The sequence below is a fragment of the Budorcas taxicolor genome, chromosome 19 (genome assembly GCF_023091745.1).
Source record: "Budorcas taxicolor isolate Tak-1 chromosome 19, Takin1.1, whole genome shotgun sequence".
Classification (NCBI taxonomy): domain Eukaryota; kingdom Metazoa; phylum Chordata; class Mammalia; order Artiodactyla; family Bovidae; genus Budorcas; species Budorcas taxicolor.
Genome location: NC_068928.1, coordinates 23,293,350 through 23,316,869, shown reverse-complemented (window position 1 = coordinate 23,316,869; position 23,520 = coordinate 23,293,350). Strand labels below are relative to the sequence as shown.

Genomic DNA, 23,520 nt, shown 5'->3' with positions numbered 1-23,520 from the left:
CCCAGTGTTTCTCATGATGTACTTGCATATAAGTTAAATAAGCGAGGTGACAATATACAGCCTTGCTGTACTCCTTTCCTGATTTGGAACCAGTCTGTTGTTCCATGTCCAGTTCTAACTGTTGCTTCTTGACCTGCATATGAATTTCTCAGAGGCAGGTCAGGTGGTCTGGTATTCCCATCTCTTTCAGAATTTTCCACAGTTTATTGTGATCCACATAGTCAAAAGCTTTGGTGTAATCAGTAAAGCAGAAGTAGATTTTTTTTCTGGAACTCTCTTGCTTTTTCTATGATACAATAGATGTTGGCAATTTCATCTCTAGTTCCTTTGCCTTTTCTAAATCCAGCTTGAACATCTGGAAATTCTCAGTTCACATTTTGTTGAAGCCTGGCTTGGAGAGTTTTGAGCATTACTTTACTAGTGTATAAAAGTTGTATGGTAGTTTGAGCATTCTTTAGCATTGCCTTCCTTTGGGATTAGGATGAAAACTGACCTTTTCCAGTCCTGTGGCCACTGCTGAGTTTTTCACATTTGCTAGTGTATTGAGTGCAGCACTTTCACAGCATCATCTTTCAGGATTTGAAATAGCTCAACTGGAATTCCATCACCTCCACTAGCTTTGTTTGTAGTGATGGTTCCTAAGGCCCACTTGACTTTGCATTCCAGGATGTCTGGTTCTAGGTGAGTGATCACACCATTGTGGTTATCTGGGTGCGTCATTAGGATCTTTTTTATATAGTTCTTCTGTGTATTCTTGTATTCATAGTGTATTCGTAGTGGAGAGTTCTGACAAAGCGTGGTCCGCTGGAGAAGGGAATGGCAAACCACTTCAGTATTTTTGCCTTGAGAACCCCATTTAAGTTACAGTAAGGGTTAAAAGAAATATGAACTCTGCCAAGCTTATATTAAGTACCAATGACATATTACAAGCCTTGTCAAACGTGTTAGTTGCTCAGTCATGTCTGACTCTGCGACCCCAAAGATTATAGCCTGCCGGGTTCCTCTGTCTATGGAATTCTCCAGGCAGGAATACTGGAGTGGGTTGCCATTCCCTTGTCCAGGGATCTTCCCAACCCAGGGATCGAACCTGCGTCTCCTGTGTCTCCTGCATTGGTAGGCAGATTCTTTACCATCTGAGTCACCAGGGAAGTTCTGTGAGCCTTAGTTGTCTAAATACTTGCTTCCTTTCATCACCTGAGGAGGTTTGTAACATCTTTCTTTTCTCTCTGCTGTTGAACTTCTCTTGGCTTCTGGTGATTCTCATCTCATGTCTCAAGGACATGGATGCAACTAGAGAGTACTTCAACTAAGTGGAGTAAGTCAGAAAGACAAACACCGTATGATATCACTTACATGTGAAACCTAAAATATGGCGCAGACGAACCTACTTAGGAAACAGAAACAGACTCACAGACACAGAGAACAGGACAGTGGTTGTCATGGGGCAGGAGGGTGGAAGAGGGATGGAGTCGGAGTTTCGGGGTAGTAGATGCCAACTATTACAAAGCGGATAAACAACAAAATACCACTGTATAGCACAGGACACTATAGTCAGTATCCTGGGATAAACCACAATGAAAATAATATAAAAAAGAATATATATGTATATAACTGAGTCACTTTGCTGTACTGCAGAAATTAAGACATTGTAAATCAACTATACTTCAATGAAAAAAATTTTTTAATCTGTTCAGGAATGCTAATTTTAAAGGAAAGGTGTTAATCAACTTATTTTATACTGTTACTGTGTAAGCACGAATTGCTTTTAATTTCTCCATCTTACTCCTAACTTACAAAAGGCTTTTAATTCCTGCTTAATGATTTCTCCATTTATACACTGCCTTCTTAAAGGGACCAAATTTTTTTTCTTCCAAACCTTGTAACGCTGCCAAATGAAATAGATTAGGCTCTAAGTAAATTTACCCAGGTTTGTTTAAAGCAGTTTAGGTAGAACAACTATTTATTTGTGTTTTCAAATCTGGAAGAGGATTGATGATATAAAAATAAGGATTGTTACCTGTTCTTGAACCCATAAACAATAAAAACAAAGTACTGGTTAATGTATACTACTTCTAAAGCAGTATAATAGTATTTATCATGCTTTTATAATAAAGATTTTCATTTATATTACTTAATGTAAGATGAACCATATGAAATTGCCAATCTTCAACCATTTTCAACTTATAAAAATGGCAGAAAAAACAAAACAAAACAATTTATAAGTATAACCTGGCATGTGATTTTAGAGGCTCTTAAATCCACTTGAGTTTTAGTGACTATAAATTCACCTTCACAGTAGATACTTGCAGAGAAGGCAATGGCAACCCACTCCAGTACTCTTGCCTGGAAAATCCCATGGACGGAGGAGCCTGGTAGGCTGCAGTCCATGGGGTCGCGAAGAGTTGGACACGACTGAGCGACTTCACTTTCACTTTTCACTTCCATGCATTGGAGAAGGAAATGGCAACCCACTCCAGTGTTCTTGCCTGGAGAATCCCAGGGACGGGGTAGCCTGGTGGGCTGCCGTCTCTGGGGTCGCACAGAGTCATACATGACTGAAGCGACTTAGCAGCAGCAGCAGCAATAGCTACTTTGCATATAAACAAGTAAATGTTGAGTGTGTATCCCCTTAGTCTGAAATTTCTCTTTAAAAATAATGTGCAGTTGGATGAACTTCAAATGACACAGGAATAATTATGATGCTTGGTGAAAAAAGGAGGATACAGATTATGTATTGCTAGTGTAACTAAGCTGTGTTATAAAGCCAGAACTATGCAAAGCATTACTGCATTGTTTACTAGTATTTATGTCTGAAGATACAAGCTAGATCATATTTAAGTTTGTATATTTAAATAAGCTTTATTGAGGTATAACTTGCATATGGTTACTTTCTCCAATTCAAGTGTATGATTTGTTGCATCTTGACAAATGTATATATCACCACCACCATAGTCAAGATACAAAACTTTTCCGTCACTATGAAAAAGTTCCCTAGTGGCTCTTTGCGGTCTCTTCCTACCCTATCTAACCTCTAGTCATCACTGGTTTTTCTATCACAGTAGTTTTGCCTGTTCTAGACTTCTAAATAAATGGATTTTTGTGTCTAGCTTTGTATTGTAAATATTTTTAATTTTCTATGTGTTATGAGGTTTTGACTGTTCTCGCTAGGGGAGATTGCCCCTCCCTGGGCTCACCGATTCTTAGATACAGCAAAGGACCCAGCCTGAGTGAGCCTTGGATCTGCAAGGCAGAGAGATCCCTACTCTATCTGCCCCCTCAGCCGAGGAAGCCATCTTCCTTTGCCTGATCATCCCAGGGCCAGATGCTAGGTGCCTGGGGACCCCTTCACAGCCCAGAGCCCTTGGAGGTTATTCACATTAGCTGATCCTAAACTGTACCCCATGCCTTGCCTGTCCTGAGAAAACCCCAATAGAGGCCGTGGCCTAAGCACTCCCTTCACTCCTGTTGTCTGCCTCCTAACCACCCTAGTGTCTTCTTCATGTGACCCTGCATGGCGATTTCTGCTTGTCTCTAGGATTTGTTAGTACAATAAACTTTTTTTCTGAGGCTGTTTCCTCGTTACTGTAAATGACCCAGTGCAAAACAGGCTTTCATGTAACATGCATTGTATCCATAGTGTCTCCCTTTGTATTGCTTAGTATGCCATTGTGTGAATCTATCAGAATTGGTTAATCCACACACCAGTTGATGGATGTTTGGACCCTTTTCAGGTTTTGGCTAGTATGGATAACACCGCTGTGAACATTTGCAAACAAGTCTGCGTGGACTTAAGTTTTCCTCTATCTTCAGTAAATACCTGGGAATAGGATTCCTGAGTCAGGTTGCCAGGCTGTTCTCAAGTGGCTGTACTGTTTCCCATTCTCACCAGCCACGTATGAGAGTTCCAGCTGACTCCATTTGATGTTGCCATTGCTTTAAAATGTATCCATTCTATTGGTTTTATAGTGATACATTGTTTTAGTTTTAAGTTGCATTTTCCTGATGACCAGTGACGCGGGGCATCTTTGCGTGTGCTTGTTGGTCATTCTTGTCTCTCTCTTTTGTGTTAGACTTTTATATATATATATATATGTATATATAATGGATTCTAGTTGATTTACAATGTTGTGTTAATTTCAGGTGTACATGGTTTATTTCTTAGAGTAGTTTGAGGTACAGCAAAATTGAGGGGAAATTACAGAGTTCCCATTTACTCCTGCCCCTATACCTCCCCAACACTCAGTATCCCTCACCAGAGTGGGACATTTGTTAAATTTGATGAGCCTACTTTGACACTTTGTTACCACCCAGAGTCCATTGTTTACATTTGGATTTATCCTGGTGTTGTATATTCTGTGAGTTTGGACACATGTATATTTACATTTATGCATCATTATAATATACATAATATTTCTACTGCTTTAAAAAATCCTCTGTGCTCTACCTGTTCACCATCCCTCCCAACTACTAATCTTTTACCATCTCTATAGTTTTGCCTTTTCCAGATGCTGTATACTTGGAATTGTGCACTATGTAGCATTTTCAGATTGGCTTCTTTATCTTAGGAATGTGTATATGTTTTCTCCATGTCTTTTCATGGCTTAACTTAACAGCTCATTTCTTTTTAGTGCCAAATAAAAGGCAATTGCACCCCACTCCAGTACTCTTGCCTGGAAAATCCCATGGACGGAGGAGCCTGGTAGGCTGCAGTCCATGGGGTCGCTAAGAGTTGGACTGAGCGACTTCACTTTCACTTTTCACTTTCATGCATTGGAGAAGGAAATGGCAGCCCACTCCAGTGTTCTTGCCTGGAGAATCCCAGGGACAGGGGAGCCTGGTGGGCTCCCGTCTATTGGGTCACACAGAGTTGGACACGACTGAAGCGACTTAGCAGCAGCAGCAATATTACGTTGTCTGAACATACCACAGTTTATTTATCCATTCACCTGCTGAAGGGCATCTTGATTGCCTCCAAGTTTTGACGGTTACGAACAAAGCTGCTATAGACATCAGTGTGCATATATTTGTGCGGACGTAAGTTTTCAGCTTCTTTGAGTAAATGCCAAGCAGCACGATTGCTGGATCACATGGTAAGAGTACATTTGGAAGTGGCTTGACCTTTTTTGTCTTTGAACTGACAGAATGAGAGTTTCTGTTGCCCTGCATGCTCACCAGCATTTGGTGTTGTCAGTGTCCTGGATTTTTGCCATTCTGATAGGTGTGTAGGGGTATCTTGTTAGTTTCTGTTTCCTTGATGACATATGATATGGAGCGTCTTTTCAAATGCCTGTTTGTCAACTGTATTTCTTCTTTGATGGGTATCTTGTTAGGGTCTTTGGCTTATTTTAATCAGATTGGTTGTTTTCATATTGTTGATTTATAAGTGTTCTTTGTATGTTTCAGATAACAGATAGGTGCTCTGTATTTTCTCCCAGTCTGTGACTTGTCTTTTCACGCTCTTGACATATCTTTCACAAAGTTTAATGACGTCGAGATTGTCAATTATTTCTTTCATGGATCCTCCCTTTGGTGTTCGTATCTAAATCATTGTTACTGCCAAATCCAAGGTCATCTAGATTTTCTCTTATATTATTGTCTAGGTTTTATGTTTTACATTTAGGTCTGTGATCCATTTTGAGTTAATTTTTGTAAGTAATACAAGGTTTGTGTATAGTTTTGGGTTCTGGGGGTTTTTTTGCATATGATGTCCAGTTCCAGCACCACTTGTTGAAAAGATTATCTTTGCACCTTTTCATGTCTGATATTAGGAATCTGTGTCCTCTCTTTTTGTTTTTTTCTTTTTTCCTTAGCCTGGCTAGAGGCTTATTGAATTTATTGATCTTTTTAAAGGACCAACTTTTGACATAATTGATTTTTCTCTATTGATTTCCTGATTTCAATTTTTATTATTTCTTCTGTTTGCTTTGGATTTAATTTACTCTTTTAGCTTCCTGAGGTAGAAGCTTAGATGATTGATTTTAGATTTTTCTTTTCTTATGTATTCATTCAGTGCTATAAATTTCCCTCTAAGCACCGCTTTCACTACACAGACTTTAACAAATTGTATTTTCGTTTTCATTTAGTTCAAAATGCTGTTTAATTTCTCTTGAGATAGCTTCTTTGACCCATGTGTTATATAGAAGTGTATTGTTTAATCTCCAAGTACTTGGGGATTTTCTAGCTCTCTTTCTGTTACTGAGTTCAAGTTTAATTCCCTTGTGGACTAAGAGCAGATGTTGTATGATTTTTATTCCTTTAAACTTTGTTAAGATGTATTTTAGGGCTCAGAGCAGTCTATCTTGGTGAATATTCTGTGTGATCTTGAGAAGATGAATAGTTTATATATGTCAGTTATATCCAATTGATTGATGGTGTTGTTGAATTCAACTATGTCTTGTCTTATTTTTGCCAGCCAGATCTGTCCGTTCTGATAGAGGGTTATTGAAATTTCCATCTCTAAAAGAAGATTCATCTATTTCTTCTTGCAGCTCTGTCAGTTTTTGCCTCATGTAGCTTGATGCTCTGTTAAGTACGAACACATTAAGGATTGTTACGTCGTCTTGGAGGACTGTCCCCATTTTAGCTTAGAATAATGCCCCTCTTTATTCTTGATAACTTGCCTTGCTCTGAAGTCAGCTGTGTCTGAAATAAGTATTTCACTTCTCTCTTCTTGCTTGCATAGTTTCTTAACACAAGTTGTATGTAATTCTTATTTATAGGTAAGGTGTATCTTTTTCTGGCTTCTTTGAGGATTTTTTTAATCTTTGATTTTATTAAAAGTCATGCACCTAGGTGCAGTTTCTGAATATTTTTTTTCTGCTCAGTGTTCTGTTAGCTTTCTGGATCTGTGGTTCAGTATCTAACCGAATTAGTTTGGGGAAATTCTCGGTCATTATTGTTTCAGGTATTTCTTCTGTTTTTTTCTCTTTCTTTTCCTTCTAGATTTCCGTTACACAGATTTGACATCTTTTGTAGTTGTCCCACAGTTCCTGAATATTATATTCTGGTTGTTTTTTTTTTTTCTCTCTGTTTTTCACTTTTGGCAGTTTCTATTGAGGTATCCCCAGGCTAAAGTCTTTGCTCAGCTGTGTCTAATCTACTAATCAGCCCATCAAAGGCCTTGTTCCTTTCCATTACAGCGTTTTTGATCTTTCATTTTTCTTCGGTTCTTAGAATCTCCGTCTGCTTACATTATGCATCTGTTCTTACATGCTGTCTACTTTAGCCGTTAGGGCCCTTAGCATCTTAATCATAGTTATTATATTCCTAGTTTGATAACACCCAATATCCTTGCCATGTCTGGTTCTGATGGTTTCTCTGCCTGTCAGACTGTTAGAGGTTTTTTTGCCTTTTAGTGTGTTTTATAATTAAAATAGGAAGACATGATGTCCTTGGTCGAAGGAACTGCTCTTACAGGTCTTCAGTAATGCCAAAGCATTCTGTAGTCCCCTGAGTAGGTTTTAGCCCTTCAGTGACCCTGTACCTCTGGGTTGTGATCTACACACATGCTTCTCAGTTTTTTCCCCTGCTTTGGTGGGAAAGGATGCCTAGAGTATGCTGGAGTTGGATGATATCCCTCCTCTGGGTCAGTCAGGATCTGATAAAACCCCAAGAGGTCAGACTCTGGCTAATTGGTTTCTCCTGGGGGCAGACTTTTTAAAGAACAGGATGCCCTAGTCTAATTCAAAATGGTTCCTTTTCCTCTCCCCCAGCCAGAAGCGTAAGGGAATTTTTCCTTTTACTCACTATAAGACCCTGGTCAAGCTCCCAGATAATATTTACAAAAGCATGGGGTCCCTGATGAGTGGGTACCCCTGGAGTTTTTATTTCTCAGACTCGTCAGTGCTGAGTCTCTGGCAAGTTGTCAGTTTCAGCGCAGGTTTCTCTACCTCAGCACTGGTTGTTCCCACGGAGATGTTTGCTGGTGGGTTTCTGCTTTAGTAAGTTGTTGCTTCTTTGTATTTGTCTGCCTGTGTCCAATTTTAGAGGCCCTATGAGTACTTCTGTCATGGATTTAAGAAGAGTTGATTTTTAGTTTGTTCAGCTCTTGTTAAGACAAAGTGGTGACTTGCTGCTTCTTACATGGCTTATGGGATCTTAGTTCCCCAAGCAAGGATAAATTATTTTCCCATTTAGGTTGTTACAGAGTATTGAGCAAAGGTCTTTGTGCTATGCAGTGGGTCCTTGTTGGTTATGTATTTTAAATATATAATACGGTTTTATGTTTCTAATGTGTGAAGTTCATTGAACTTATATATGTTTATAGTTTTTATCAGTTTGGGAAAAATTTTGATCTTTTTTTCCAAATACTTTTTGTCCCCCATTTGTCTCTTTTTTGAAACTCAAATTGTGTGTACAGCTTGATACTGTCCCATTGGTCACTGGTGCTATGTTATTTTTTTCATCTTTTTCTTTTTTTCCCCCCTCTGTGCTTTGTTTCAGATTTTTTTTTTCTGTGTCTTCAGGTTCATACATCTTTTCTTTTGCAGAGTCTAATATGCTGTTAATCCAATCCAGTGAATTTTTTATTTGAGATATTGTAATTTTCATGTCTTACAGTTTTGTTTGGTTAGTTTTTATACCTTCCCTCTTTGCCTCTTCATGTCTATGTTTTATTATGGGACATATTTCTAATAGCTGTTTTGATGTCCTCGTCTACTAATTCCATCATCCTATTTCTTCGTCTGTTTCTAATGATTGATTTTAAAATCCTGGTTGTGAGTCATTTTCCTGCTTCTTTAATAGCTGATAGTTTTTTTAGTAAATGCTGGACATTGTGTATCTGATGTGTGGGGGTGCTCTGTTTCATTGTATTCCTTTAATGAGTTTTGGACTTTGTTTTACTGCTTACTTAGATTACTTGTGATCAGTTGGATCCTTTTTCAGGTCTTGTTTTTGTAAGCTTTATTAGTGCAGATACAGAACAGCCTCTCACCCCCTTAAAAGCAGCCTCCTTTTCAGGATTCTTCTACTTGCTGCTTTTTTTAACAAGGGCTTTCTGCTGTAGATAGTAGAACCACAAACTAGCTGTCTAACCACAAAACTAAGTCCTCGCTGTCTGGAATCCGGGAGTTCAGCTTACTGTTTTCTGAGAATTCTTTCCCCAGCCTCTACCCGCCCCCCCTCCCCCCCCATCCCCCTGCCCCGCAAGATCAAGATCGTTATTCTGCAGAATATTCCAGGGAACTCCTCTGCAGACGTCCAGAATTCTCTCCCTGTGCAGCTCCTTCTGTTCTCTTGGGCTCTTCAAATTCTTACTGCCTCAGACTCTCTGAGCTCCAGTCTGTCTCAACAATTCAGCAGGATTTGGGGGTTCTATTTTAGTTTCCCTTCCCTGCATTGCAGCTTGGAAATTTCCGCAGGCAGTAAGCTCTGGCAGTTGTGGGACTCACCTTGTTTTCCTCTCTGAGATCATAGGTCTTCACTGCAGTTGTCCAGTTCTGAAAAATCGTTTCATATATTTTGTCTAGTTTCCTTTTGGCAATTGTCTTACTAATTAATCTGTCATAGCCTGAAGCAGAAACTCTGTATAAATTTTATACTTTGCAAACTTTCTAGAATAATCAGAAGAGATAAAGTCTGTCCTTTTATGTTTTAACCAGTTCGCTTCATCTTCATACTCCCTCTTTTGGATTTGTATTTGCTATAGAGAAAACTGATTTAATGTTCTGTTGAAATTTTAGTGCAATATATATTCTTAAGTTATTTGCAGGTGATTGCATATCTCAAAGTACAGGTTATGCTAGGTTTTACAGTTTGTCTTAATATGTTGTAGAGGGGTGTGTATCCTTATTTTTGTTATTTATTAACTAATTTCTGTCCCAGAGCTGAATGGCCTTCATTCTGAGCATTATAAGTGATACCCCTCTCTCTTTCTACATACATATAGCCTTGAAATAACTGGAGAAACTAAGTGACTTTTTGTTTCAGTTGCTGTGGGTATGTTTTCCTTCTCTAGATTTATTCTCTGCCTAAATCCATTATATACAGTTCTTGTTTCTGTCACTTGTAACTTGACTCAGTATTTGTTTGCTACTCTTCTCATCTTGTTGGCTTGAGTAATGCTTGGTTTAAAAATGTAACCACATAAACAATGTTTGACTTGGCTGCTTTTTTTTTTTCCCCCCAGATGGTATAGCTGTATGCTGGGAAAGAAATGCAGCCTGGCTCCTCTGAAGGAAGAACTTCGCATACAAGGGGTAAGGCTTTGTCCTTACTATTCCAGTGTGAACCACTTTTGATAGTGTAGAACACTTGAAGTATAGAACTTTCCTGTATACCAAAAAACCCTAAATGTGCTTTTTGTTTATTTTTGCTTGTCCATTGCTTGTTTAGTTTTTTTAATGATGTAATTTTGGGGCTAATAGGGACTTTTTGCAAATCATTAAAATAAGGCCTTTTTTTTTTATTTTTAAGGCCTTAAAATGGAGACTACATAGCTGTGTCTAGCTAGGCTTTTCAGGCTCTCTTTCCTAAAAAAAAGAAAACGAGAACGTTTGAATTATTCTCTGAAGGGCTGCATTTTGAGTGTTTTATATATCTAACCTTGAAGCTGGAACTATAAATTGTCTCCCGTGTTTCATGGGAAGGAAGAAGCTTACAACTTTGTTGAGATGGCTGGACGGCATCACTGATGCAATGAACATGAACTTGGGCAAACTCCAGGAGATGGTGAGGGACGGGGTGCCTGGTGTGCTGCAGTCCATGGGGTCACAAAGAGTCGGACATGACTGGGCAACTGGACAACAATGATTTACTCATTGGTTATTAGGCAGCTGGGCATAGCTGTTTTTGGATGTTAGCCTTTGTTAACTGATAAAAAGAAAGACCAACCTATAATTTAAAATGAGGCAGCAGCCAGAAACATATTAGTGGAACTAATAGAATGATTCGATGCTGTGATTTTTGGTTTCAGGTTCCTAAAGTCACCTATACTGAATTCTGCCAGGGTCGGACAATGAGATGGGCTTTGGCTTGGAGTTTTTATGATGACGTAACAGTACCAGTAAGTTGAGACCTTCCTTTAGCTTTGCTGAAATCCAGTACATGGTGGGTTTTAGTAGGTCATAAATCAATTAAATCTGTACTGTCTTGTTTCCCTGAAGTTTGCCCCAAATGCTTACATCACAATGGAGAGTGGTTGTATACCAGGCACAGTCCTGGAAGGCTGTCTCTGGTGACCATAAAACCTTTCTCTCTGAATCTGTGCAACTCAGTGATTCTGAATCAGGAAATGTAAATGAGTTGGAAATGCATATTTAGCAATTAAAAAATTCAAATACAAACACCTTGTGGGTATGATTTTTCTGTTGGACATTCCTGAATTGAAACTGAAGTCTGTTCTCTTTTATCACTGCTGTTTTCCTAGAGTAGCTGTCTCCCAGGGTTCCTGTGGATGTAGAAATTGCCATTTGGGATTGCAGGCTTTTGATGTGTAAAACTCAGAGATCATTTGCGTAAAGGGTCCTGTCTTGACTTTCAGATGAGCACTGGAATATTGATGAGTTTTGAAGCTGGGTGATATAGTTCATTAGCTTATTTTGTCTACTTTGCATGTGCTTGACCGTGAACATTCTTCTGTGATTTTATGATCCACAAAATTCTCGTTGTCCTCTGTGCTTGCTACTATATGCAAAAGAAAAATGTTTCTGAACTGGTTAGCCGGAATAATTTTTCTAGGCTACGTAAGAGGTGGTAATCGAATAGCATCTGTTTGTTCTCACTTTTCCCCTGGAAGAAGGATTGACTTCTTGTTGCCTGGAGTGGTCCGCCTTAACGTTCATGCACACGTTGCTCAGCTTGAACTGCTGCTGCCCACAGTATTTATGGAGGCCTCATACCTGGTCTTGTTCACTGTCTCCAGTCCCCTGTCCACACCATAGGTTTGTCCTGGGTGCTCCTCTCCCAAGGTCTTGGCCACGCTTTCTCTCCAGAGTCTCTTAAGTGTTGCTGTAACTGTGAGCCTCTTTCCTTCTCCTGTAGGGCAGAGGAGTAGAGATGTGTGGAAGTATGAGGGGGCCATTTGCAGATGTTTCTGAATACATGAGCTCAGATTTGAAACTGAGCCTTCCCTTCCTGTACTCTGCAGCTAGGCGTGCTGCTGGCTTGAAATAAGTTTTCCCAGTCAAGTCTGGATGGCCTGTCTGATGGAAGTCCAGACTTGCCTCTGTGCCTTGCAATAGGGTGTCCAGAGGTTAGTGTTTGAAATACTCACTGATTACCAAAGATGGTTGTGCTTTTTTTGACCTCCCTGAGGGATTATCCTTTCTGTCATCATCTAGAATAAGAATACCAGGGCTTTCCCACCAAATGGTTAAAATCGTTAGTAATGCCCTAGCTTATCCCTATGCAGACACTAACAGCTGCAGGAAAATGGAACTGCACCTGTTTCCCAGTGCTTTCTGTTGAACCTGCTTTCCGCACTTGTTGACACCGCAGGCAGAAGCGCTGATAATGAGCTCTGGCACCCTCCAGGCCATCTCGGGGACCAGCGACACCCTTGCCCTCTTGGATTAACAGCTATTTCAGATCAGAGTATCAAAGAGCACTGTGTTTCTGTGGTAGTAAAACCAGCTTACTTTGAAAAGGAATCAGCTAAGCCTTCCTCCCTCCCTCCCTGTCTTTTAGGTCATCCTCGAGCCCTGTTCATAGTTTCAGCCATGAAAGACTGCCTCTTGCTAAGGGCCCCAGGCTTCTGCCACGCCAGAGTACTCACCCCTCCACACTGCCCCCAACCCAAAGCTGTTAATAACGCATTCCCAAGTGCTCCATTAGGTGCACTTAAACTGCTACAGGGAAAACAGCAATTTCTGATTTGTGGTAGCCCAGCAACCGTTTCTTAGCACTGGTGGCCGTGATCAGCAGCTGCTCTCCCAGGGGTCCCAGGGCACTCAGGAGGGCTTCAGTGGGCTGCCCTCTTGGTTCTCCCTCTCGCTACCTGGACCTCTCCCTGCTCCCTGCTTTTTGAAGTGGTCACCTCATTCTCTCCTCTTGCTCCTTGCTGTGGCGGGGAGGGAGGAGCATGCTGCTTTAGGTGAGGAGAGGAAGCCAAGGACTGGAGCTGGTTAAGCAGAAACATTGACCTACTTCCCCGCCCCACCCCCATTCCCGCCTTTTTAGGGTAAATGTGCAAGTTACTATGGCAACTTCTGTTTTCACTTATCTCAGGCCTACTGGCTTGCTTCTGTTGATGCTGAATGCTGAAAAATTCTAATTTGCTGCTGATTCAAGTGCCCACACTAAGCCCATTCCTCTTGTTTGGATTTATTTTAACAGCCAAAAGACGAGTCCTAGTGTTGATAAAATTGTGTCTGTTCATTTCCGACTGATGACAAATATAAGGAAGCATATCATAAGGACTGTTCCTTACAGAATTTTAACAAGCCATTTAGAATGCATCTTTGTCCGAGGTTCTTGCATTGCTCAAGGCATTATTTTAGCTTTGCTTTGCTTTCAGAAGTTTGACACTTGTTAAAAGAAAAAGGGGAAATGATGTGACTCTAGTAAATGGAATGGTATGTACTCTTGGTTTGAGCATTGCCCAGGAACTCTGGTTTTAAAAATGAGCTCCCTCTGTTCAAAACATTTCCTCTGAGCCTGGGTCTTTCTTGTCCAGGGAGTCATAACTAGAGGGCTTTCTGGAGAACAGATGGAGGGAAGGGGTCAAATTAATTAGGTAGCCTTGTTAGTGTCACAATGGGGTTCTTCTGACAGTGCTCCACTTCCTAGTCCACATGTTTTCAAACTAATTCCAGATAAAGGAGGGATTCCGTGTAGGTGCTCAGGGGATGACACTTGGAGACAGGTTTCAGGGTGGTACTTCAGGGCTCTCTCTCATTTTAGAGATCTCATCAGCAGATCTCTGATCTGCTTTTGTCAGTATTATGTATTGATTTTATTTATTGAGAGAATTCTCCTGTTAAGACATGGTCAGAGGGGATTCTCTGGCAGTCCAATGTTTAGGACTCTGTGTTTTCACTGCTGAGGGTGCCGGTTCAGTCCCCTGTTGGGGAACTAAGATCCCATAAGCTGCTCAGTGTGGCAAAGGGCGGGGGTGGGAAGGACATGGTTCAAAAACCAGTACTATACCAGACTATAAACTATGCTCTAAAACAGATGTGATGGTTAGGGATCTGAGCTGTTTAGCAAAACCAAAGCTAAGGCTCCTTCTCTTGTTACTTTTCTTATTGTGACGTTCACTGTGATAATACCAAAGAAATAAGATACCATTTCCTATCGCTTACGATGATTAGTTTTACGAAAGAGAAGTATGGATACAAAAGTTCATATGAGTCAGTACTGAAATGAATGGTAGGAACCAGAATGGTGGAGAATTAGGCCATTCAGAAAAGAAAATGGTTCAGCCTGGGAGGACTTCATGGAGGAGGAATTGTCAATGTCTGACTCATAGTTGGTGCATAGAGTATCTGTTGAGAGTTAAAAGGAATATGGTGTAGAACTTCTACTAAGGAACAGCATTGCAAGCATAATGTTAATTGGTATAGTAGATTTCAAGCACCAGAGATAGTCTTTGTTGTGATGTGAATGCTTCACACACGTTATGTTATTTTATTCAAACCTGACAATAATCAAGTGGGTGGTATTATCCTCACTTATTAGATGACGAAACTGGAGACTCTAAAAAGTCAGGTTGAGGCCTTGCTTAGTCCAATTTCACAGCCTAAGTTCTAAGTCACTGTGCTGCCCAAGGACTGCCCTTTGTTCCAGTCTAACCAGGTATTACCTACTCAGCAGCCCCTCAGCACCTTGCTGTAAACCCATCCCAGCCACCTTTCATGCAACGGTCACCTGGATTCATCCTGAGCTCGCCTTTCAAAGAAAGGATGGCTCCTCAGTGGCTCCTTGTTCCTCCCAAATCTGTCTTTGACTTCCCTTCCATCCCTTCCGTTCCCTGGTGGCTCAGAGGTTAAAGCGTCTGCCTCCAATGCGGGAGACCCGGGTTCGTTCACTGGGTTGGGAAGATCCCCTGGAGAAGGAAATGGTAACCCACTCCAGTATTCTTGCCTGGAGAATCCCATGGACGGAGAAGCCTGGTAGGCTACAGTCCATGGGGTCGCAAAGAGTCAGACACGACTGAGCGACTTCACCTTCACCCATCCTAATCACTCCCTGTTTTCCTGATTGTGCTGCCTTCTACGGTATTAGAAGTTAAACAGTCTTCTCATGATGCCAGGGTCTTTGCTGACTGTCATTACAGCCTTTGCTCACAGCCTTTGTCTGTCTGATCCTTTCTGTGGACTTCCCTTCACTGCAGCCCAGTTCAGTTCCAGCTTCTGCATAAAGCCTTCTTAACCAGGCAGCCCACAGACATCTCTCTGGACCTGTCTTTGTATATATTTATTTGTTTGTCTGTGCTGGTCTTAATTGCGGTGTGCAGGATCTTTAGTTGCAGCATTCAGGATCTTAGTTGCTGCGTGCGGGATCTGGTTCCCTGATCATTGATGGAACCGCGGCCTCCTGCATTGGCAGCACAGAACCTTAACTACTGGACCACCAGGGATGTCCCTGGATTTATCTCTTTCAGTCATTTGTATTCTGCATGAACTTACTTCTGACATAGTTTGTTCTGGTATTTTATTTAACGGTGGCATGGTGGGTTACCCTAAAACTATTGCAGAGTATATAGAAACTGTCTATCTTTAGGTTGAGCCGGTTACTTCTCTAAGTTTTTGTTTCTTCATCTGTAAGTTGGGGGTTACTGATAGTACCTACCACACCAGGTTTTGAGGATTAAATGTACATAACACAGTGCCTGATATATATAGTAGGTTCTCAGTAAAATATATTATATTATCATTTCCCACCATTCCTTCTCACCGCCTCTGTATTTGATGTCCCAGTAATGTTGAGCTGCCCTGATGATTCTAAAGTAAATCTTAGAGTGTATTATTTCATCTATAACTATTCTTGTATTTATTTACAAAAGGTGTTTCATTTTACTCTGTATTTTTAGGGATTGCCTTTTTTTGTATGTGCTATTTAGTTTTGTTTGGTAATTGTAAAAGATACTCATACGTGGTTTCAAAATCAAATCTCGAAAAGGATGCTGCTAGAGGTCTAGCTCTATTCTCTTGTCTCTTTCACCCCGGTCAATTCCTCTTCTCCTTGGGCACTTTTTAAATGATTTCCTGATTTATCCTCTCATTGTTTATAGTGAAGTTGGTTGTGTTAATATAAGAAAATACACAGTTACTTTCTTAGATAGGTAGCATTCTACATAAACTTTTTCCCTTTTTTTTTGCTTTGTATTGTTTTTACATATATCTAGGAATGATTACAGGACATTTTAAAAACAGCAACCAGTCAGATTAGATAACAACAGAAATGCCACTGGGCTGTTAATAAAGAAGCCACACTTCTGGAGAGCAAAATACTTAGTCCACTTCATGGCAGCAGGGCTGATACACATATGTAAAAGGCAAGATGATCTGACTGTCCATCCCAGTGTACTTCTTGTGTGTATTCCAGCCAGGTGTCAGTGTTGGCCCCTTGGCTTTGTTTTTCCATAAATAGTAGCCTGTGCTGAGTAACAGCTCACAGACACTCGGCTTGTTTCTGGAGGACCTGGAGCGGTAGCCATTTAGAATGTAGCAGAGCAGGGAAGATCCCCATGTGGTGGGCAGGAGCACACCTTTCCCCTCTAGACCATTCTGGAAGCTGCTCTGTCTTATCGAGAAAGCTGTGGCTTCATGCTCAGCAGATCTTAGTGAATGACCCTTTTCTTGTCCTGCAGATATGAGGGAGATCTGTGTTCTACCCTAGCCATAGTTAGCAGCAGAGCTTTAGCAGAATGCAAATGCTATACAGATTTGTATCAGCAAAAACACCTGATTTGAAAGTCTTCTGACTGGTTGCACCACTGAGGTCTAGAAATTAAAGGAAGAGTGAAGATTTAAGCAATTTAAAGACAGCTCTTAAGACTCCACACTCCCAATGCACGGGGCCTGAGTTTGATCCCTGGTCAGGGAACTAGATCCCACATGCTGAATTTGCATGTTACAACTAGGACAAGTGCAGCCATATAAATATTTTAAAAGAAAAAAAAAAAGACAGCTCTGCTAGGTAAAGCATATTTTAAAAATGTAAGAACTATTTTTGTCCAATTCATGGTTTCAGTGTGGTAACACTTGAAGCTCCTACCATTTTGATAATTATTCATGGAATCCTGGCAGTGTAAAAGATACAAAGCCTGTGTTCTCTGCAGAATTTATAACTCCCCACCAAACTTCTTTCACATTGTAATTTCAGCTGGGTGATATAGTAGTTCATCTTCTAACCCAAAATCAGTTGTAAATTCACCTTCTAGTTTTTTACATTAAACTGAATTAACCATTATTGATTTTTTTAAACTATGCTCTAAAATGTTAAATTGTTACTTTGTCTTCTAAACTATGACAGTTTGAGTATAGCACTCTTCATTGAAAATATATGTGGTTTGAGATTTTAAAGCATATTAGCAAATTAAGATCATCTCAGTTGGGGAAAAACAGACATCTTCTATTTAATAGTGTTGTGGCAGGGTATAAAACTACCTGCTGTTGAACCTGTGGGGTTGAATTTAACTATTAATTTATTAGGACTTGCTCCTGTATTTTACTCTGGCCCTGCCTACCGAGAATTTTCAGTATGAGCAAGAAAGGATGAGGAATGATTGCTGTAAGCCAGACTTAAGTTAATCTTTAATCATTTAAAAGCTTTTAGAGTTTCTAAAGTATAAATTATCTGTCTCTTGAGTGCTTACCTAGTTTTACTAAAACTAGGGAATTCCCTGGTTAGGACTCTGCACTTTCACTGCCAAAGGTGCAGGTTCAATCCCTGGTTGGGGGACTAAGATCCCTAAGCTGTGAGACATGGCCAAGAGTAAAACTAAATCCTGAGAATGTGTGTGTGAGAGAGTGAAAACAATTCACTAAAAATCCTCAGAAATGCCAGATTTGTTGATTGACCATTATATATGGCACATTGGAGCCCAGATGCAAGGTAAAGGCGCCATACATGAGATGGAGAAGTTTTCATTTTTGTTCTGGTGTAACAGGGCAACAAGCTGTCTGTTTTGCTGTTTCTGAAAGTGGGTCCTTGAGAGAGCTCTTGTTAAGTTTGATGAGGGTGCATTTCTCTCCTTTAAGTTCTAGAAAAGCCCATGCTTACTGTTGGAGGAGACTATTGCAGGAAATGACAGATACAGCAATATCTTCACGTTGCTGGTTGGAATTCGTGAGCACAAATGATTCCCGCCTCTGTCCAAAGAGAGACGAGGTGCTATCCTTCCAGCCATATTTGTAGATGACCTTTGGTGTGCTGTCGGGGATGGCCCTGCGACGGTGACCTTTCCATGGTAACAGCTTTGGATGTCAGGAAGTGAAAAGAATAATTTGATTCTTGTCTCCCATCCTGCTCCTACATACCACCATCTTTTTTCACCCCCAGCTTAATAATCATATATCAAGCTCCTCAGTGCAAAGTTTCAGCTCTCATAAGTGTTTATGTTGGGCAATTGGGTAATAACAATGCTGCTGTTTTGGTGCCCATATGAATTTGTCCCATCTTGCCTGAAACATTAATTGAGCAAGTTCAGACTTCAGGGCTTAGAGTGTGCCGTTCATTTCTCAAGAGCAGGTTTCTTACTCATACACACACCCTTTGTTTTTGGTCCTTTTCTTCTAAGCTTGTTTTCTATTCTTTAACTTCCCTTTTTTATTAGTTAATGTCTGGTATAAAGCAAAAAAGTTGATTGTTTCTAGGAAATACCATCTAAAAGTGTTCTAGCATAGAATAAACGGGCTATTTTCTTGTGTGTGTGGGGTCAGGGAGTTGCTAGTTAGTCCCTGCAAGGCCTCACCCAGTAACTGGGCCTCACTGTGTGTGTACTTAGGTGCTCTGTTGCTGGTTCACAGCCACACAGTTATCAAATGCTTCTTCTTAGGAAAAGATCTTCAAAGCTGACTGGGTATTGTCTCTTTTTGAGCTTTTCTTATAATCCTGCTCATTTTGATCCTAACTTTAGAATTAGCTTAAATTCATTTTCAAATTTTGATAAAATTTGTTTACAAGTCAGTCTCTTAAAGTGTCCATAATTTATCTGATCTTAGCTAAGAGTCTAACTGGAAAAAAAAAGGGCGGGGGGCAATCTTTTACTTGAAAGAAATCAGCTTTAAATACAGCAGTGTCATTTGGTTTTTAAAATGGAACTTGAGTCCCTCTAGTGGTAAGAGTGTAATTCACTTTCCAAGCTTGAAATTTAAAGGAAGAGGACAGCCTTGAGCTACGTGGAATCAGCTTTCAAATCCACTGTCCTCGTGGGCGCTAGTGTCCCCTCCCCAGCCAAGAGGCAGTGCATAGGTGGGCACTGGCTTGACCCTAACGTGCCTGGATTCAGCATCCTCTTCTGCCCGTGCGATCCTGGTGCCCTGGTCGTTCTCACAAACTGCCACTCACCAGCTGCTCTCTTTCAACAAGTCTCAGCACGTATCAACTTGGGCTCCGTGGTGGTGATTTTAAGCCATGCATTTTTTTTTTTTTGATAGAAAGGAACACAGTGCCCTTGGGGTCCTTGAGTTGCCTTGAAAGAAATAGTTGCACAGGCCTGTTTTGGGCATAGCAGGTAGATGAAGGACATTTAGTAATCAGACGAGTTACGTACTGATAAAACACGGGCAGAAAATACCTGGGTTTGGGATTTAAATCCTAACTTTACAAATATTAACCATGTGACCTCAAGCAGATTCCATCGCTGCTCTGTATCTTAGTTTTTCCCGTCTATAAAATGGGGAGATGATAAACCCATTTGGCACAGTTGTTTTAAGTATTAAACATGCCAAGGCCTGTGTTCTTTTTTAGGGCTCTGCAGTTGGTAGCAAAGGTAATGGAGATTCCCCCAGCTGAATTCATTATAATGCATGAAATTTGATTATTTGGATGACCTTCCCCTATTCTCCCGTGCCCTCTTTTTCTTTCAGTCACCACCCAGTAAGCGAAGAAAACTAGAGAAGCCAAGGAAGCCCATTACATTTGTAGTCCTGGGGTCTGTGATGAAAGAACTAGCCCTCAAAGCATCATCTCTGGGCCCTGAGACAGTGGAAGGCATCGTGGTGGTGACGACATGGATTGAAAAAATCCTCACTGATCTAAAGGTACCTGGTTGATAAGCACATTGAAGAAGTACTTACAAATAATCTTTTTTCTTTTCTTTTTTTTTAAAAGGAGTTTTCAGAGCAGAAAAGTGATCTGTAAAATTGTTTTTCCTCCAAACAGGTCCAGCATAAACGAGTTCCTTGTGGAAAGGAGGAAATCAGCCTTTTCCTAACGGCCATAGAAAACTCCTGGATTCACTTACGGAGGAAGAAAAGAGACCGAGTGAGACAGCTGAGAGAAGTGCCCCTAGCGCCCAAGGACGTGATCGAAGCCTTGGAGGAGAAAAAGGCTCCCCCCAAAGAGTCTGGCAGCAGCCAGGATGTTGCCCAGGGCCCCCAGGAGAGTGCCCGGGAGGGCCCTGCTCCGCCAGAAGGCGAGTCTGCCACTGTGGGGGGCCACGGCTCCAGCCAGGACTCGCTTTCCCAGGAGGAAAACCCAGAACCCACGGAGGATGAAAGGAGTGAGGAAAAGGGGGACATGGAGGTTCTGGAAGGTTGTAAAGGCTCTAGTAATGGAGCCCAGGACCACGAGGCTTCTGAGCCCTTCAGCAGCCCAGTGTCTGAAAAAGGGAACCATCTCCAAGGAGTGGCTGGACGTTACTTATTCAAGTGTCTGATAAACGTTAAGAAGGAAGTAGATGATGCCTTAGTTGAAATGCACTGGGTTGAGGGCCAGAACAGGGATTTGATGAACCAGCTTTGTACTTATATACGTAACCAAATTTTCAGGCTTGTTGCTAGTTAATTCCAAAATTATCGCACAGTTGGGAAAGTTCTATAAAGCAGCTTGCTTTGAAGAGTGGCCTGGGGTGGGGGGCGAGGGGGGCAAGCTGAATTCCATCATTAGCCCACTAGTAATATTATGTGGAATTGTCTTAAAAAACCAACAAATAAGTCCATTTTTAAACACCTGTCTCCTTTAAAAAAAAAAAAAATGAATTACAGGGCATTGTAGTATGGTAGTTCAGAGAAAGAATTGTGATCAGCATCAACAAAATGCCATCGGTAAACTCATAAGGGATTTAAACCTGACTTTAAGCGGATCACCTTTGGAGAAGGAAATGGCAACCCACTCCAGTATTCTTGCCTGGAGAATCCCACGGACAGAGGAACCTTGTGGTCTGCAGTCCATGGGGTCGCAAGAGTCAGACACGACCGAGTGACTTTGATTACTTCACTAAGCTGATCACCTTGGCTTCAGACTGGTTTCCTGAGGCCAAAAGGATTGTTTTTGCAGTCTGATCCTGGTCAGAACTTCACAGCGCATCCTGCCTTCTGTGTCAGCCTTGGCTGCTCCCTGAGAAGCGGTGGCTTTCTCACCCCTGCCCTCCTTCCCCTCCACCCCACGGAGGGGGTACACCAGGGTGGATAGCCCTGTACCCTCTTCTAAAGTCACTTTCAAGTCTAAATACTTTGGGTACATATGATTGATGACCCCTATGTCAGTCCTGAGACAGGAACTAGCCCTTGAGAGTCAGGGAGAGAAAGCTCAGTAATGCCAGGAAGAAGGCCTGATCAGGGAGCACCTGGAAACATCGGAGACAATCGGCACATTCCTGACTCTTGTCTGTTTTGGATGTTGCTTGTTTCAGAAACAGAATTAGGTAAGCAAAACTGCCAGACATAACGGCGGTGCAGCAGAATGAAGCCATACCCGTCCCTCCAGCCTGTTTAAAGAACTGTTTTGTAGCAGTCTGACTGGTGTGGATTTTTTTTTTTTTTTTTAATTTGTTTTGACGTTTGAAGTGGTGCTAATATAAGAGTATTCAGAATTGAAAACTGTCAGTCTTGTTTGAATCCTGGGGTTGGGGAAGATACTCTCTTGGCTTTGAATGGATAAGTGATTGGTGATGGAAATGAGAAATGGAGCAAGATATACTTACATGTAGTAAGTTGCTTAAGAAAGTCTCATCTATTGGCAGATAAGTTATCGCTTATCAAAGATGGTTTGGGCACAGGAGTTCGTTTGTAATCCCTTCTGTGTTTACCTGTTACCATTGGAGAACTCTGAGGCCAGGGTAACTATGTTCTTAAAACATGTTTCCTAATTGTGCTGCCAGGGCTCAGCAGGAATACCTCTGGGAAAGGTGTCTCTCTTTTTTTCCTCTTGCTGTCTCGGTTACCGTCTTCTGTGCTTGACTTTCACTGCTTGATTTTATACCAGCAGCCGAGGGTTCTGTTTATCCTGAAATTTTTGAGTATGGTGCCATTGCTTCTCACTGTCTGCAAAGAAGACTGTGGTGGAGTAGGTAAGCCACACTTTTGAAAGGTGGCTGTTGGTTGGGGCATAAAACTGATGACCTTGGCATACTTTAGCAGCAGCTAGACCACCAGTCCTTTAGCAAAGATACTGGAAACAGAAATAGGACCATATCATACCTCCCCGTGGCAGTGGAGACAGAGCTGCCGAAGAGAACATACGAACCAACCAGTGTTCTAAGCTGGTCCATGGACCTCTGGAGAACCCAGAGCCTCCTGGGTTATTTCCAAATGCTCTGTGGACATGTTTGGGTTTTTTCCTGGAGAGAAGGGTCCCCGACTTAGAGAGAGGAGCTACTGACTCACTGGGGATTAGGAACCGCTATGCTGGTTAGCCTTTGACAGGAAAAGCGAACTTAATGCCCAGGGTCCCATAGAGTCCAAGGTTCAGCACAGGGCCTTGGATTCCAGTGGGCCAGCCATCTCCTCCATCCACCCACACCATCCTGCTCTCCTCACCTCTCATGACACATTGGAGTCGTATGCTGGACCCAAGCCTAGTTTCTGTCTTGGTCAAATTTTAGGATAAGTGAGGTAGGTAACAACTCTTCACTCAGTAAAGCCGTCACTGCATGTTTTTCACTGTAAAGGAGTAGTACGTGCTCATTAAGGATTTGGAAAGGTGAACGGAGGAAACAGCTTCAGTCACCCCTTGTCTCAGCCATCAGGAGCATAGCCACTGTTGGTATTTCAGTGTTTTCTTCCAGTCACTAATCTCTCTCTATAGATGGGGTGTGTGAGTGTGTGGGGTTCAACTTTGGTTGTGTTCATTCTGTATATTCACTTTATGCTTTTTTCCTCCGTGTTGTCACAGGAGTGTATTATTTATCCTCCTCACTTGTTCACGATGTATTTCAGCCACAGTATTAGCCTTTGTTAAGTCTAGTACTTAAAAGAGATTCCCAGAGAATCCTCTGTGGACCCGGAAGCACATAAGAGGTGCCTTATGTCTGTGTGTGTTTGGTGCCCCGGGTTTGAGGCTTGGTGCAGTCGAAGATGTTCTGTAGTTTAAGCTAATGCTCTTAGAATTTAAGAGGCATGTGGCGAGAGAGCCTTCCACTGCTGAAACTGTGAGTGCCGTTTTTGCATTGGTGTGTCTTCAGTTCCTTCT

At 41.4% G+C, this 23,520-nt stretch overlaps 1 protein-coding gene across 1 annotated transcript in view; it reads left to right on the top strand.

Annotated features, from left to right (window-relative positions):
• The window catches only part of METTL16 (methyltransferase 16, N6-methyladenosine), a 60,533-nt gene extending 38,524 nt beyond the window's left edge, over positions 1 to 22,009 (top strand). The window contains exons 7-10 of the mRNA XM_052658105.1: positions 10,130 to 10,199; positions 10,916 to 11,005; positions 19,977 to 20,150; positions 20,272 to 22,009. Of these exons, the coding sequence (XP_052514065.1) occupies positions 10,130 to 10,199; positions 10,916 to 11,005; positions 19,977 to 20,150; positions 20,272 to 20,895 (958 nt within the window). The 3' untranslated portion in view covers positions 20,896 to 22,009. The remainder of the gene's footprint in view (positions 1 to 10,129; positions 10,200 to 10,915; positions 11,006 to 19,976; positions 20,151 to 20,271) is intronic.
• The last annotated feature ends 1,511 nt before the right edge of the window (positions 22,010 to 23,520 follow it).